At 48.4% G+C, this 14307-nt stretch overlaps 1 protein-coding gene across 3 annotated transcripts in view; it reads right to left on the bottom strand.

Annotated features, from left to right (window-relative positions):
• NBEAL2 (neurobeachin like 2) overlaps positions 1-12494 on the bottom strand; it is a 153282-nt gene extending 140788 nt beyond the window's left edge. For 2 of the 3 annotated variants that reach the window (XM_081971510.1, XM_081971507.1), the window contains exon 1: positions 11747-12494. In XM_081971510.1, coding sequence (XP_081827636.1) covers positions 11747-11797 — 51 coding nt within the window. In that variant the 5' untranslated portion in view covers positions 11798-12494. Of the gene's footprint in view, positions 1-9395; positions 9424-11746 lie in introns of those variants that run through there. The other variant, XM_081971509.1, reaches the window with a different exon arrangement.
• Positions 12495-14307: the final 1813 nt, after the last annotated feature.

Raw genomic sequence — 14307 nt, 5'->3', positions numbered from 1 at the left:
GACTGTATGTAAACAGAGAACAAAGCCTACTCTCTTGTAGTACTGATGACATTACCTAGTTGGATCATGAAATGTCTACAAGAAAACAACCAAGTTCATAGAGTACCAACGCTCCCACGCTCCCACTCCTCCTCTTCCTTTCTCTTCGCACACCACACTCCTTTCTAGCACTGATAATGTTCCCTAGTTGGGTCATGAAGTCTGCAAGAAAACCCCCCAGTTCAGAGAGACCCAAGGACCCCACAGTCTTCCCCTTCCTCCTCCACCCTCTCTCTCCAAACCTCATTCCCCTTTAGCACTGATGACATTACCTAGCTGGGTGCTGAAACGTCTGCCAGAAACCCACCCAGCCCAAGGAGCACCAGGGACCCCACCACCACCACTTCAACCCTGAGCTACAGAGATACTCGTGTCTCAGTTTTGGGACCCAGATTCCCTCCAACCGACGGGGAAAACCATCGAAGTTCAGGTCGGTGTGAATGTGTAAGGTGTGACAACCTCGAAAAGAATCCAGCAGCTGGTTTATTTCACTAAGCGGATTTGTTTTGGCATCCTGTGTCACACAATTCACAGCTGCAGGATTTTGCTAAACTGGGCCTAGTGCAGGGGTGTCCAAACTTGGGAACTTTAAGACTTGTGGACTTCAACTCCCAGAATTCCCCAGCCAGCCTGGCTGGGGAATTCTGGGAGTTGAAGTCCACAAGTCTTAAAGTTCCCAAGTTTGGACACCCCTGGCCTAGCGTGTTGTGTAAACTCTGCCGGCTTGTGTGTTTTCTTTTTTTCAAGATTAGCAACACGGTTGTGCACACGCAAAGTTGCGACAGACATAAAAGTGCATGAAAAATGCTCTTCCGTCACACTGACACGCCACCCAGGCCCTTACAGGAAGTCCTCGACTTACGACAGTTCATTTAGTGACCGTTCAAAGTTACAGCAGCGCTGAAAAAAAAATGATTTACGACCCTTTTCTCACACTTACGACCGCTGCAGTCACACAATCGAAATTCAGATCCTTGGCAACTGACTCATAGTTATGACGGTTGCAGCGTCCCAGGGTCCCGTAATACCCCTTTTGCGACCATCTGACAAGCAAAGTTGATAGGGAATCCAGATTCATTTAACAATTGTGTCAGTAACTTAATGACCACAGTGATTCACTTAACAACGCTGGCAAGAAAGGTTGTAGAGTGGGTCAAAATACACTTAAGAACTGAAATTCTGGTCTCCATTGTGGTCATAAGTCGAGGACTACCAGCAGTCGCCACTATTGTAGAAAAAAAGCAAGATTAGCTCTCTCTTGCCTGCCGCTCTCCAAAATGGATTACCCTATAGTCCTCGAATTACGACCTTTCATTCTACAACTGTTCGAAGCTATAAAAACTCTGAAAAAAGGAACTTATGAGTGGTCCTCACACTTATGACAGCTGTACCAGCTTCATAGCCACAATAATTCAAAATTCAGGTGCTTGGCAACAGGCATGTACTTATGACGGTTGTAGCATTATGCGACTTTCCCAACTGGCTTCTGACAAGTCAATGGGGGAAGCCAGATTCGCTTAACAACCGCATGAATCAATTAAACATCTGCAGCGATTTGCTTAACAACCATGGCAAAAAAGTAGTAAAATTGGATGTGGCTCACTTAACAACTAGTTTGCTTAGCAGTGGAAATGTTGGGCTCTACAGTGGTCGTAAGTTGAGCGCTACCTGCAGAAGCAGCTAAATGTATTGCAAAGCTCAGCTCTGACTTCCGATTTTGCCCCCTTGCAAAAACCCTCTGTGGCCTCAAAGCCATTGCAAATCTTTCGGGTCCCAAGCAAAAGTCAGGCAGGGTGTTGTTGACCTTGCGAGAAGCTTCTTCCTCTGTGCAAAAATGCAAGGAGGAAGTAGGTGGAGACGGGGCCAGTTTGCATGCAAAGCTTTGCACCTTTCTCCTTAAAATTAAAAATAAAACAAGATTGCAGATTTTCCCTTCATGCACTTGACATTTTCTTTTTTTAAAAAAAACTTAATTAACTAGATTAGTATGCTGAGACTTCCTGAGACTTGTTGCAGTGACAATGAGAAAAAGAAGATTTCCCCCCCTCCGTTCTTGGTGGCCTGTTTTCTCCCCCCCCTTTTTTTTCGGTACAAGGGAAAACAAAGATCTTGTTGTAAAGATAAATTTTGCCCAACAGCAGGGCCACTGGCCAAAAGAATGGAGGGGGGAGGGAGGGTGAATCCGGCTAACACCGATGCTGAAGAATGGCTGCAGAAAATACCCAGCGTGTGCAAGGGGTTGCAATTATTTGCTAGACAGGGAGGAGGGAGGCAATTTGTGGGGAAATTATTTCATAATTGCCATTTGCTAGAAGAAGGATGCATGGTCTTCAACTTCCAGAATCCCCCCAGCCAGCTATGCTTTAAGAGGGGGGGACTTCCACTCCCAGAATCCCCCATCCAACTATGCTTTAAGAGGGGAGGACTTCCACTCCCAGAATCCCCCATCCAGCTATGTTTTAAGAGGGGAGGACTTCCACTCCCAGAATCCCCCAGTCAGCTATGCTTTAAGAGGGGAGGACTTCCACTCCCAGAATCCCCCATCCAGCTATGTTTTAAGAGGGGAGGACTTCCACTCCCAGAATCCCCCAGTCAGCTATGCTTTAAGAGAGGAGGGCTTCCACTCTCAGAATCCCCCATCCAGCTACGCTTTAAGAGGGGAGGACTTCCACTCCCAGAATCCCCCAGCCAGAAGGCTTTAAGAGGGGAGGACTTCCACTCCCAGAATCCCCCATCCAGGATGCTTTAAGAGGGGAGGACTTCATCTCCCAGAATCCCCCATCCAGGATGCTTTAAGGGGAGGACTTCCACTCCCAGAATCCCCCAGTCAGCTATGCTTTAAGAGAGGAGGGCTTCCACTCTCAGAATCCCCCATCCAGCTATGCTTTAAGAGGGGAGGACTTCCACTCCCAGAATCCCCCATCCAGCTATGCTTTAAGAGGGGAGGACTTCCACTCCCAGAATCCCCCATCCAGCTATGCTTTAAGAGGGGAGGACTTCCACTCCCAGAATCCCCCATCCAGCTATGCTTTAAGAGGGGAGGACTTCCACTCCCAGAATCCCCCAGTCAGCTATGCTTTAAGAGGGGAGGACTTCCACTCCCAGAATCCCCCATCCAGCTATGCTTTAAGAGGGGAGGACTTCCACTCCCAGAATCCCCCATCCAGCTATGCTTTAAGAGGGGAGGACTTCCACTCCCAGAATCCCCCAGTCAGCTATGCTTTAAGAGGGGAGGACTTCCACTCCCAGAATCCCCCAGTCAGCTATGCTTTAAGAGGGGAGGACTTCCACTCCCAGAATCCCCCATCCAGCAATGCTTTAAGAGGGGAGGACTTCCACTCCCAGAATCCCCCAGTCAGCTATGCTTTAAAAAGGGAGGATTTCCACTCCCAGAATCCCCCATCCAGCTATGCTTTAAGAGGGGAGGACTTCCACTCCCAGAATCCCCCATCCAGCTATGCTTTAAGAGGGGAGGACTTCCACTCCCAGAATCCCCCATCCAGCTATGCTTTAAGAGGGGAGGACTTCCACTCCCAGAATCCCCCATCCAGCTATGCTTTAAGAGGGGAGGATTTCCACTCCCAGAATCCCCCATCCAGCTATGCTTTAAGAGGGGAGGACTTCCACTCCCAGAATCCCCCATCCAGCTATGCTTTAAGAGGGAAGGACTTCCATTCCCAGAATCCCCCATCCAGGATGCTTTAAGAGGGGAGGACTTCCACTCCCAGAATCCCCCATCCAGCTATGCTTTAAGAGGGGAGGACTTCCACTCCCAGAATCCCCCAGCCAGCATGCTTTAAGAGGGGAGGACTTCCACTCCCAGAATCCCCCATCCAGCTATGCTTTAAGAGGGGAGGACTTCATCTCCCATAATCCTCCATCCAGCTATGCTTTAAGAGGGGAGGACTCCAACTCCCAGAATCCCCCAGTCAGCATGTTTTAAGAGGGAAGGACTTCCACTCCCAGAATCCCCCATCCAGCTACGCTTTAAGAGGGGAGGACTTCCACTCCCAGAATCCCCCATCCAGCTATGCTTTAAGAGGGGAGGACTTCCACTCCCAGAATCCCCCATCCAGCTATGCTTTAAGAGGGGAGGACTTCCACTCCCAGAATCCCCCATCCAGCTATGCTTTAAGAGGGGAGGACTCCAACTCCCAGAATCCCCCAGTCAGCATGTTTTAAGAGGGGAGGACTTCCACTCCCAGAATCCCCCATCCAGCTATGCTTTAAGAGGGGAGGACTTCCACTCCCAGAATCCCCCATCCAGCTATGCTTTAAGAGAGGAGGGCTTCCACTCCCAGAATCCCCCATTCAGCTATGCTTTAAGAGGGGAGGACTTCCACTCCCAGGATCCCCCATTCAGCTATGCTTTAAGAGGGGAGGACTTCCACTCCCAGGATCCCCCATCCAGCTACGCTTTAAGAGGGGAGGACTTCCACTCCCAGAATCCCCCATCCAGCTACGCTTTAAGAGGGGAGGACTTCCACTCCCAGGATCCCCCATCCAGCTACGCTTTAAGAGGGGAGGACTTCCACTCCCATAATCCCCCATCCAGCTATGCTTTAAGAGGGGAGGACTCCAACTCCCAGAATCCCCCAGTCAGCATGTTTTAAGAGGGGCGGATTTCCAGAATCTTCTAGTTAGCTCTGGAATGAAGCCCACTGCCAAACCAGTTAACCATCTATGAGAATCCAGTCTGGTTGTTCTATTCAAACATAAACAGATTTTTTGACATTCTGGAAATAATGTAGACATATTATTAACTTATATGTGAACATATTATTTATTATTTAGTATTAACTTATTTTTTTATTAATGAACTTATTTATTATTAACTTACAGAGTGGGGAATGCCTAGCACATATGTGCGAAGGGAACATTTACCTTTTATATTAATTTTAACCAAGAGTCTGATGTATTTATTTACTTAAATCTGCACCAAAGAAAGTCGGAAGTAGCTCTTTCTCTATTTCTCATTCTTTCTTTTCCTCTTCCTTTTTTTGCAGTTTCACTTTTTTTCCCTTTTTCGCTTTTCATATCTGTTTCTCTGTTTCTCTTTTAACTTTTTTTGTTTTTTAAAACCAACCATATAAAGTTTTCTAAACTGCAGCATCTGTTCTAGCAAGGTGAACCTCCATAGCAGAGAGAGAATTGGGGCTCCTCGAGTTACATCCATTCATTTAGTGACCATTCAAGGTTAAAAGGTAAAGGTTCCCCTCGCACATATATGCTAGTCAGTCCCGACTCTAGGGGACAGTGGTCATCAACGTTTCAAAGCCGATAAGAGCCAGCGCTGTCCGAAGACGTCTCCGTGGTCATGTGGCTGGCATAACTCAACACCAGAGGCGCTAAGAACGCCGTTCCCTTCCCACCAAAGGTGGCTCCTATTTCTCTACTTGCATTTTTTAACCTGCTTTCGAACTGCTAGGTTGGCAGAAGCTGGGACAAGTCACGGGAGCTCACTCCGTTAAGTAGTGCTAGGGATTCAAACCGCTGTACTGCTGACCTTTCTGATCGACAGGCTCAGCATCTTAGCCACTGAGCCACCGCGTCCCTCCCATTCAAGGTTACAATGCCATTTTAAAAGTGACTATATGACCATTTTTAAGACCTTTGCAGCATTTCCTATAGCCACATGATCCCAATTCATTTGCTTTGCAACTGACACGTTGCTTTTTAATGCTTTCATCGGTTGGGTCTTAGCGGTTTAATCTGATTATCTTTTATTTTTTGATTGGGTGACACACAGAGTTGATTGAAAGATGAGGCAGGTTATGTAAATATTTTAAATAAATAAAATAAACAATGAGAAGACAAACCGGCCTGCAGGTTGAGACTCCCCAAATACAGGAAGCCCTCGACTTTACAGTAATTCATTTAGTGACCATTCGAAGTTACGACCGCCTTTTCACACTTATGACCATTGCAGCTTCCCCAGGGTCATGTGATCAAAATTCGGACGCTCGGCAACTGACTCATACTTATGACCGTTGCAGCAGCCCGGGGTCACGTGATCTCTTTTGTGACCTTCTGACTAGCAAAGTCAATAGGAAAAGTTACACTCACTTAACAACCGTGTGACTAACGTAAGAACTGCAGGGATTCACTTAACAACTGTGGCAAGAAAAGGCCATAAAATGGGGCAAAGCTCACTTAGCAACAGAAATTCTGGGCCCCACTGTTCTCGTAATCTGAGGACTATCTATAGTTAAATTAAATGATGTGGACATACATGGTTTAGTTGGTCCTCACTAAACGACCACAATATGGGCTGTAATATGAGGACCACCTGTGTTGAGAAAGTTTGGTTCAGTTTTCCTTATTGTGGACTTATTTGTGATGCCCCCCCCACCTAGGATCTGGTGAAATCGAATCCTTCTAAGCTTTCGGAGATCAACCAGGGTCCTTACAGGTGCTCCATCACTTGAGGATTTTAAGAAGAGATAGGGTAGCCATTTATCCAGAATGATCTAGGTCTCCTATATGAGCAGGGGGTTTGGACTAAAAGACCTCCAAGGTCCCTTCCAACTCTGTGATTCTGTAAGGGTCTCCTGCTTGAGCAGGGGGTTGGTCTAGATGACCTCCAAGGTCCCTCCCCTCTACGTCATTCCATGATTCTGCAAATGTGTCCTGCTCGAGCAGGGGGCTGGACTAGATGACCTCCAGGGTCCCTTCCAATTCTGTTCTTCCTTCGTCATTTGCCCTTCCAGAAACAGCGAGAATTTAGCCCTTCTTTTTCTAATCATGATGTCCCACCCATCAAAAAGCGTGAAGACCAATCCAGGTCGAGAGACGTCCACAAAACAATGTCTGAGTTTCTCTAAATGGGGAAAGCAAAATGTGTCCCAGAAGTTTGGAACTGTTATATCCCCCTGCCCTTTGGAAAGGCCACTGGGTCATCCTGATATCGATCAGAGTAAAGTATTTGTAAAGGCTAAGTAAGGATAATCTCTGTTCCCAGGAGGATCCACAGTGGTGAACTCATTAATTTCTATAGGCAAGAACTTTCCTTCCTTCCTCCCTTCTCTTTCCTTCCTTCTTTCCTTCTATCCCTCCTTCTCTTCTTCTCCTTCCTTTCTTCTCTCGCCTTCTTTTCACTCTCCTTTTTCTCCCTTCCTTCCCCCCTCTATTTTATTTTATAGTAGTACAAATAATCCATCTTCCATTAAATAGTGTGTCATCTGGATACAAATGTTTGTGCAAAAACAATTAAAGTTTACAATCATATTCATTATTTAATCTATTCTTAGCTTAATACCAATACATTAAATCTGATACTTTACATCTTTTTCTTCCTTCCTTTTCTCTTTTTCTTTTCTCTTTCCTTATTTTTCTCCTTTCCTTCTCCTCCCTTCTTTCCTGCCTTCCCTCTTTTCTTCTTTCTCTTCTTCCTTGCTTCTTTTGCTCCTTCCTTCCCTCCTGTCCTCCCTTCTCCCTTCTGCTCGTTCCTTCCTTCCTTCTCTTTTGCTCCTTCCTTCCCTTTTCTCTCCTTTCTGCTTCCTTCCTTCCTTCTCTCTTTCTCTTCCTCCTTGCTTTTTTCTCTTAGTTCCCTCTTTTCCCTCTTCCCTTCTTTTTCTCCTTCCTTCCCTCCTGTCCTCCCTTCTCCTTTCTGCTCGTTCCTTCCTTCCTTCTCTTTTGCTCCTTCCTTCCCTTTTCTCTCCTTTCTCCTTCCTTCCTTCTCTCTTTCTCTTCCTCCTTGCTTTTTTCTCTTAGTTCCCTCTTTTCCCTCTTCCCTTGTTCTCCCTCTCTCTTTCTTTCCCTATTTCCATCCATTCCTCCTTTCCTTTTTAGAATTTACCCCTGTTTTCAAACAGACTTTGGCCAAACAATTCGATAATATTATTATTCACGCAACAGTATTATTGCCCATACGCAAGTGAGCAGGCAAAGAGTCACGGGGCAAGGCTGTCCAATTTAAGTATTAAAGAAATAAGATAAAAGGAATAAAGAAAATCAGCCCCATAGCTGCCTCCCACACAAACCCACACAGTAGCCAAAACAACCAAATCTTTTGGCAGTACTTTTCCTCTCCCCCACTTCAGTCCAGCTGCGTTTGAAGCTTCAATTTGAACAAATTCCTTGGCCTTACCTCTGGCCACCTCCCTTGCCCTGGCAACCTTAAGGTCCCTTGGACTACAACCCCCATGAGCCACAGCCTCAGGAGAGCAACAGTGCCAGGAAGGCTGGCCAGGGGAATGCACTACCCCAAACGGCTGACAAGTGGAGATCTCTTCTTGCAGACATCCTGCTCAGTTAAAGCAAAAACAAAATTTCCCCCCCTTAATAAACCTGCACTTTGCAAGACTTCCCACCAAAATTCCCCTCAAGGCTGTGGTTCTTTATTTTTTGGGGTGGGTGGGGGTGGGGTTAACTCCCCCATTGTACTGTCCAACCTGGTGTGTATTTGGAAAAGGTTCTTGCAAACACTGTTCAACCGCTGTTTCTTTTTGCAGCCTTTGGCAAACAAGAACTGGGAGGGGGGATTGGAGAGGCTGACACACAGGGGGAGGGGGGGGAAGGAGCTAGGGAATTCATTGGTGGAGGCATCAAACATCCCCCTCCCTTTCAGCTTTCAAAGGATTTTGTAGGAAGGAGGAAAAGGGGGAAAAAGAGAATTGACCTTTATCCCTGGAGAGAGAGAGAAAGAAAGAGAGGGAGAGAAACAGAAAGAAATAAGAGAGGGGAAGGAAGGAAAATAAAAGACAAGAGCAGAAAAGAGAAAAAGGAAGGAAGGAAGGAAGAAAAGATTCAGAGAAAGAAAGGAAATAAAAGGAGAAAGAAAGGAGAGGAAAAGAAAGAGAAAAAGAAGGAAAGAAAATAAAAGGAGAGAAAGACAAGAGAGGAAAAGAGAAAAAAAGAAGGAAAGAAAAGATTCAGAGAAAGAGAGAAAGGAAATAAAAGGAGAAAGGAAAAGAGAAAGAGAAAAAGAAAAGGAAGGAAAAAGGGAAAGAAAAGATTCAGAGAAAGAAAGAAAGAAAATAAAAAGAGAAAGAAAGAGGAGAGAGGAAAAGAGAGAAGCAGAGTGACAGAGATAGAAAGAAAAAAATTGGGAGAAAGAGAGGACAGAAAGATCGTCGGGGAGAGCGGGAGAAATGAACGGCAGAGAGAGAAAAGGAAAAGGAGTGAAAAAGTAAAAGAGGACAGAAAGAAAAAAGAAAAAAAGAGAGAGAGAGGAGAGACAGAGAGAGAGAGGAGGAGGGAAGGAAGGAAGGAAGGGACAGTGAGAAAGGGGGAGAAAGAGAAAAGGAGAATAAAGGCACCCAGCTCTCTTTCATTTGCAAAACAAACTGCAAATATCCTGAAATCACGGAAGTGAGTTGAAGGTCATAAAAAAAAGAGAGAGAGAAAATACCTACCCTCATTTCCTTCACAATCAGCACACATCCAGGATCAAAAATTCAGTATATTATATACAGGTTTTCTGGGTGTAGCCAAGTCCCCCTGCCCCTTTCCTCCGGAGGGAAAACTCCACACAACGCTCATTCTGACTACCACCCCCCCAAAAAACCAGGACCAGATAGACCCAAGTGGGGGAGCAGGATGAGACTCCCCAAAATCATACATTATTTTTCCTCGCCTCTCCCTTTTCAGCTTTTGGCCTCCAGCAGAAAGTGGTTTCTACCCCCCCCCCCCCACAAGAAACTAACAAACTCGCACGAAAAGACAAGATGGGAAGTGCGAAGACACAATAATGGTGCGATTGTCAACACAATGCACACATCCTCCTCCTCTGCTCTGCTCATTTTTATTTATTTTTTGGCTGGGAAAGAAAGCAGAGGGGAGGGAAATAAAGAAATGGTTTTTAAGAAGGGAGGGGAAAGGGGAAAACAGACCCAAGATGTTCCCCCCCAACCCATTTCATTCCCTTTGATAGAACAGCATAGCATCAAAGGGCCGGACGCTAGAGGTCCTCTAGTCCGACCCTAGGGCATTCCTTTAATGTGTTGGGGAGGGCTGGACCTTCCTCCTTCCATTTTCTGAACCAACCTGGGGGGTGGGCTGGCAGGGAGAGGGGGGAAAGACCTTGCAAAAGGAGAGGGAAGGACGAGACAACAGAACCCATCGTCCCCAGCCACCCTATGGAAGAATTGGAATCCAGGCCCCAAAGCAAGGAAAAGGTTTTGATCAGCTGGAGCGTGGAGACTTGCAGGTGATTGTGAGGAGGGAGGGAGGGAGGGAGAATCTGTATTTATTATTTATTTGATATTTATCACTGTTTACGGCTGCCTGGGGTCTCTGATAAATGCCGGAGGAAGGGAATTAGAGAAAGGAGAAGAAGATTGAAGGAGGCGGAAAAGACAGGGAAGAATATCAAAAAAAAATTTCGAGTGGGGAAAAAGAAAGGAGTGAGGAAATTAGGGTGGGGCACGACCCCAGAAAGGAACGGGGGGGGAGGGGGACAAACAGAGAGGCACAAGGTGTCAGAGACCCTGGTCTCAATTCAGCTCCCCTTTGGGAATGCAAAAGGGGGATTCGGAGCAGCCCCAGCCTACCTTACAGGGTTGTTGTTGGGTGTATGGGAGTGGGAAGGCACCACATTAAGAAAGACCCCTCCCCAATGTCAAGTGACTAGGGGAATGACAGGCAGCCTCATAAGAAGGGGAAGGGGGAGAGAGAGAAGGTGACCTGTGTCCCAGGAAGGGGCAAGCTTGGAAAGGACTACAAAACTCCTCATCCTCAGCCTGACAGGAAGGGGAGGCTCTGGGGCACCTGGTAAGGGAGGGAAGGAGGGAGGGAGGAAAGGATGCAGGCGGCCCGGGAGGGAGGCAAGGTGGACCCCAGGGAGCAAGGCTGGGCCAGGAACAGGAGGAGCAGGTGGAATAGGATGTGGAGCTCACCTGGACAGGTGTGCTAGGTAAGTTCTAAGAAATACCTGTCCTCCCATTAGAATAGACAGGAAACTGATACTCCCAGGAGTGGAGAGATAAGGAGGAGGGGGGAAGAAGGAGAGGAAAAGGAAGAGGAGGAGGTGAGGGAGAGGGAGAGGAGGAGGAAGAGGAGGAAGAGAAGGAGGAAGGTGAAGAGGAGAATGAGGAAAAGAAGGAGGAAGAGGAGAAAGAAGTGGAAAAGGAAAGGAGAAAAAGAAAGACGAGGAGGAGGAAGAGGAAGATGAGAGGAAGGAGGAACAGAAGGCAAAGGAGGAAGGGGAAGGGGAAGTAGAAAAGCAGAAGAGGAGGAGGAGGAAGGGGAAGAGAAAGGAGGAAAAGAAGGAGGCAGAGGGGAAGTGGGAAGGGGAAATAGAAAAGAAGAGAAGGAGGAAGAGGAGGAAGAGGGAAAGGGAAGTAGAAAAGACGAAGAAGAGGAAGGAGGAAGAGGTAGGAGAGGAGGAAGAGGAAGGAGGAAGAAAAGGAGGAAACGAAGGAGGAAGAGGGGAAGGGGGAAGTAGAAAGGAAGCAGGAAGGGGAGAAGAAGGAAGAGGAGGAGAAGGAGGCAGGGAACGGGAAGAAAAGGAAGGAGGAAGAGGAAGAGAAGAGGAAGGAGAGATGGGGGGAAGAGAACTCAACACCAAGCAAGGCAACCCCCCACCCTCCCCTCCCGATCCAAGCAACCGCAGAGGCGCGCCCTCCTCCCGTCTCCCCACAGGACTCCCTTCCCACGTTCCCCTTCGAACCCCGCGTGTCAGCCCAGCTCCCTCCCCCACCCGATCCCAACCCCGCCGCAGGTGAGGCTGCAGGTGAGGCGAGGCGAGGCCGAGAGCCGGGCTCACCTTGGCGAAGTAGAGCATCCACAGCTCGTAGAGCCGCTCCTTGGAAGCCATCCCGGACCGCGCTCTCCCCGCAAGGCTCTGCGGCGCTCGGTCGCTCTAAGCGCGGCCGGGCAGCGCTGCCGGCCGCCCTTCCTTCGCCATGCCACGGCTCCCGATTCGGGCTGCGCTGCGCTCGGGAGCTGCTGCCCAGCTCTGGCTCGCTCCTCCTCTGCCGCCGCCTGATTCGCAGCCCGGACGGGCTCCGGGGAGGCGCAGCGGGCGGAGCGCAGGTGCGCCCCTCCGCCGACCCGCTGCTCCGCCCGCGTTCACACGACCCTCTTCCGCCGGGGAGGTTGCCCTGCGCGCAGGTGCCTTTGTTTCCCCGGGAGGACGGGCGGCGTGGAGGCGCGGGCATTGTGTGCGGAGAGAGGCGCCTTCCGTATTCCACCTGTTGTGGGAATGCAATACAACAATCCTGGGTGCGGGTTTGGGTTAGGAGGAAACTGGGAAGAAAGGTATATCCCCATGATGGAAGTATTGCAACGCGATTGTTTTAAAAAGGGGTTTTTTTTTAGAGTTAGAGGTGCATAAGGTGTTGTGTGAACGGATGAATCTTCCGGGTTCCACTTGTTGTGTGAATGCAGCTCTCCAGGGGTGCTGCTATAAGGAGACCCATGATCGAAATACTGTTAATATTCCAAGCTTGCAAACGCCGTCATTAAATTGTTTTAAGAGGCATTGTGTGGAAGGATGAACCTTCTCGGTTCCACTTGTTGTGTGAATGCAACTCCCTGGGTGTGTAGATTTGGGCTAGGAGGACAAAGACCCCCATTATGGAAATACTTGCAAATACAATCTTTAAGCCGGCTGGGGAATTCTGGGAGTTGAAGTCCACAAGTCTTAAAGTTCCCAAATTTGCACAGCCCTGCTTTAAGGGTTAGATCAATTTTCTGGGTTCTGCTTGTTGTGTGAACGCAGCTCCCCCAGGCTGCAGGTTCGAGCTAAGAGGAGACGGATTCCCATTATTGAAATAATATGATGTTTTGGGCTTGCAAACACTGATTTATTGTTTAAGGATTAGGGACACTGGTGTTGTGTAAACAAAGTGCCTCTTCCGGGTTCTACCTGTTGTGTGAATGCAACTCTCTCTGGGGTGGAGGTGCAAGTTTCCGCTAGGAGGAGAGGCACAGCATTTATTGAAATACTGTTAAGATTTCAGGCTTCCAGATGCGGTTGTTACTCACTTAAGGTTTAAGGGCGCAGGGCATTGTGGGAAAGGATGCGTCCTCTGGGTTCCATTTGTTGTGTGAATGCAACTAGGAAGGGGTGCAGGGAGGAAGGACCCCGAATTCTCAGCAACACCTGGTAGGTTCCAGGCTTGGAAATGCAGCCATTGATCTTTGAAGGTACATCTGCTGAACCCCACTTTGTTCACGCAACTTTCCTCTCCCCTGGGAGATGCCCCTCTGCCCAGGTGTTGTCTTTGTTGTCCCTCTCTGGTTGGCAGATACCAGGAAAGAAAGGCATAGAGCCATGAGGGCAAACCTATGCCACGCGTGCCCAAAGTGGCATGCATGCCCATGTCGCCTGGCACGCACAGCCTTGCCTGTTTGTCTTACGGGTTCCTGGTGCGCGTGCGCATGTGACGATCAGCTATCCTTTGCATGCATGGCAGTGTCGAAAACTGTTTTTGCTCATGCGGACAAGCCAGAACCCGGCTTTTCCAGAGTATGATCCCTTCATGTGCGTGGCAGTGCTGAAAACCGGCCTGTCCATGCGTGCCAGCCAGCTGATCATCGGGTGTGCATGTGCGCTAGAACCTGGAAGTTCGGCTTTTCCGGAGCGTGGCCCAGACGAGTGTGTGTGTGCATGCAACGCTTCTATGCGACTTTTTCGGCACTCAGTGCTAAAAAGTTTTGCCATCGCTGGCATAGAGCGTTGTGCGAAAGGATCCATCTTGCAGGTTCCACCCAATTGTGTGAATGCAACTGCCTGGGAGTGCAGGTTTGGGCTAGGAAGGTAGGGGCTCCCGTTATGAAAATTATATAGTTTGAGACTCGCAAACATGACCATTAATATTTTAAGGTTAGGGTGCACCTGCTGGACTCCACTTTGTCCGTTCATACAATCCTCCTCTCCCAAAGATGAGGCCTTTCTTTTCCTGGCTATGTAAATGCACAACACAGGTCATGGTGTGAATCGTGGAGTCATAGCTCTGGAAGGTACCTCGGAGGTCCTCTAGTCCATCCCTGCTGCTCGAGCCAGAGACATTATTTTTGTTGTTTGTTGCAAAGTCGTGTCCGGCCCATTGTGGCCCCATGGACAACGTTCTTCCAGGCCTTCCTGTCCTCTACCATCCTCCGAAATCCATTGAAGCTCACGCCAGCTGCTTCATTAACTCCATCCAGTCACCTCATTCTCTGCCGTCCCCTTCTTCTTTTGCCCTCCATCGTTCCCAGCATGAGGCTCTTCTCCAGGGAGTCCTTCTTCCTTCTCATTAGGTGGCCAAAGTATTTGAGTTTCCTCTTCAGGATCTGGCCTTCTAAAGAGCAGTCAGGGTTGATCTCCTCTAGGGCTGACTG

This window comes from Natrix helvetica, assembly GCF_964273705.1.
Source record: "Natrix helvetica genome assembly, chromosome: Z".
NCBI lineage: Eukaryota > Metazoa > Chordata > Lepidosauria > Squamata > Natricidae > Natrix > Natrix helvetica.
The sequence above is the reverse complement of the archived record's forward strand: the minus strand, read 5'-3'. Positions and strand labels throughout refer to the sequence as shown.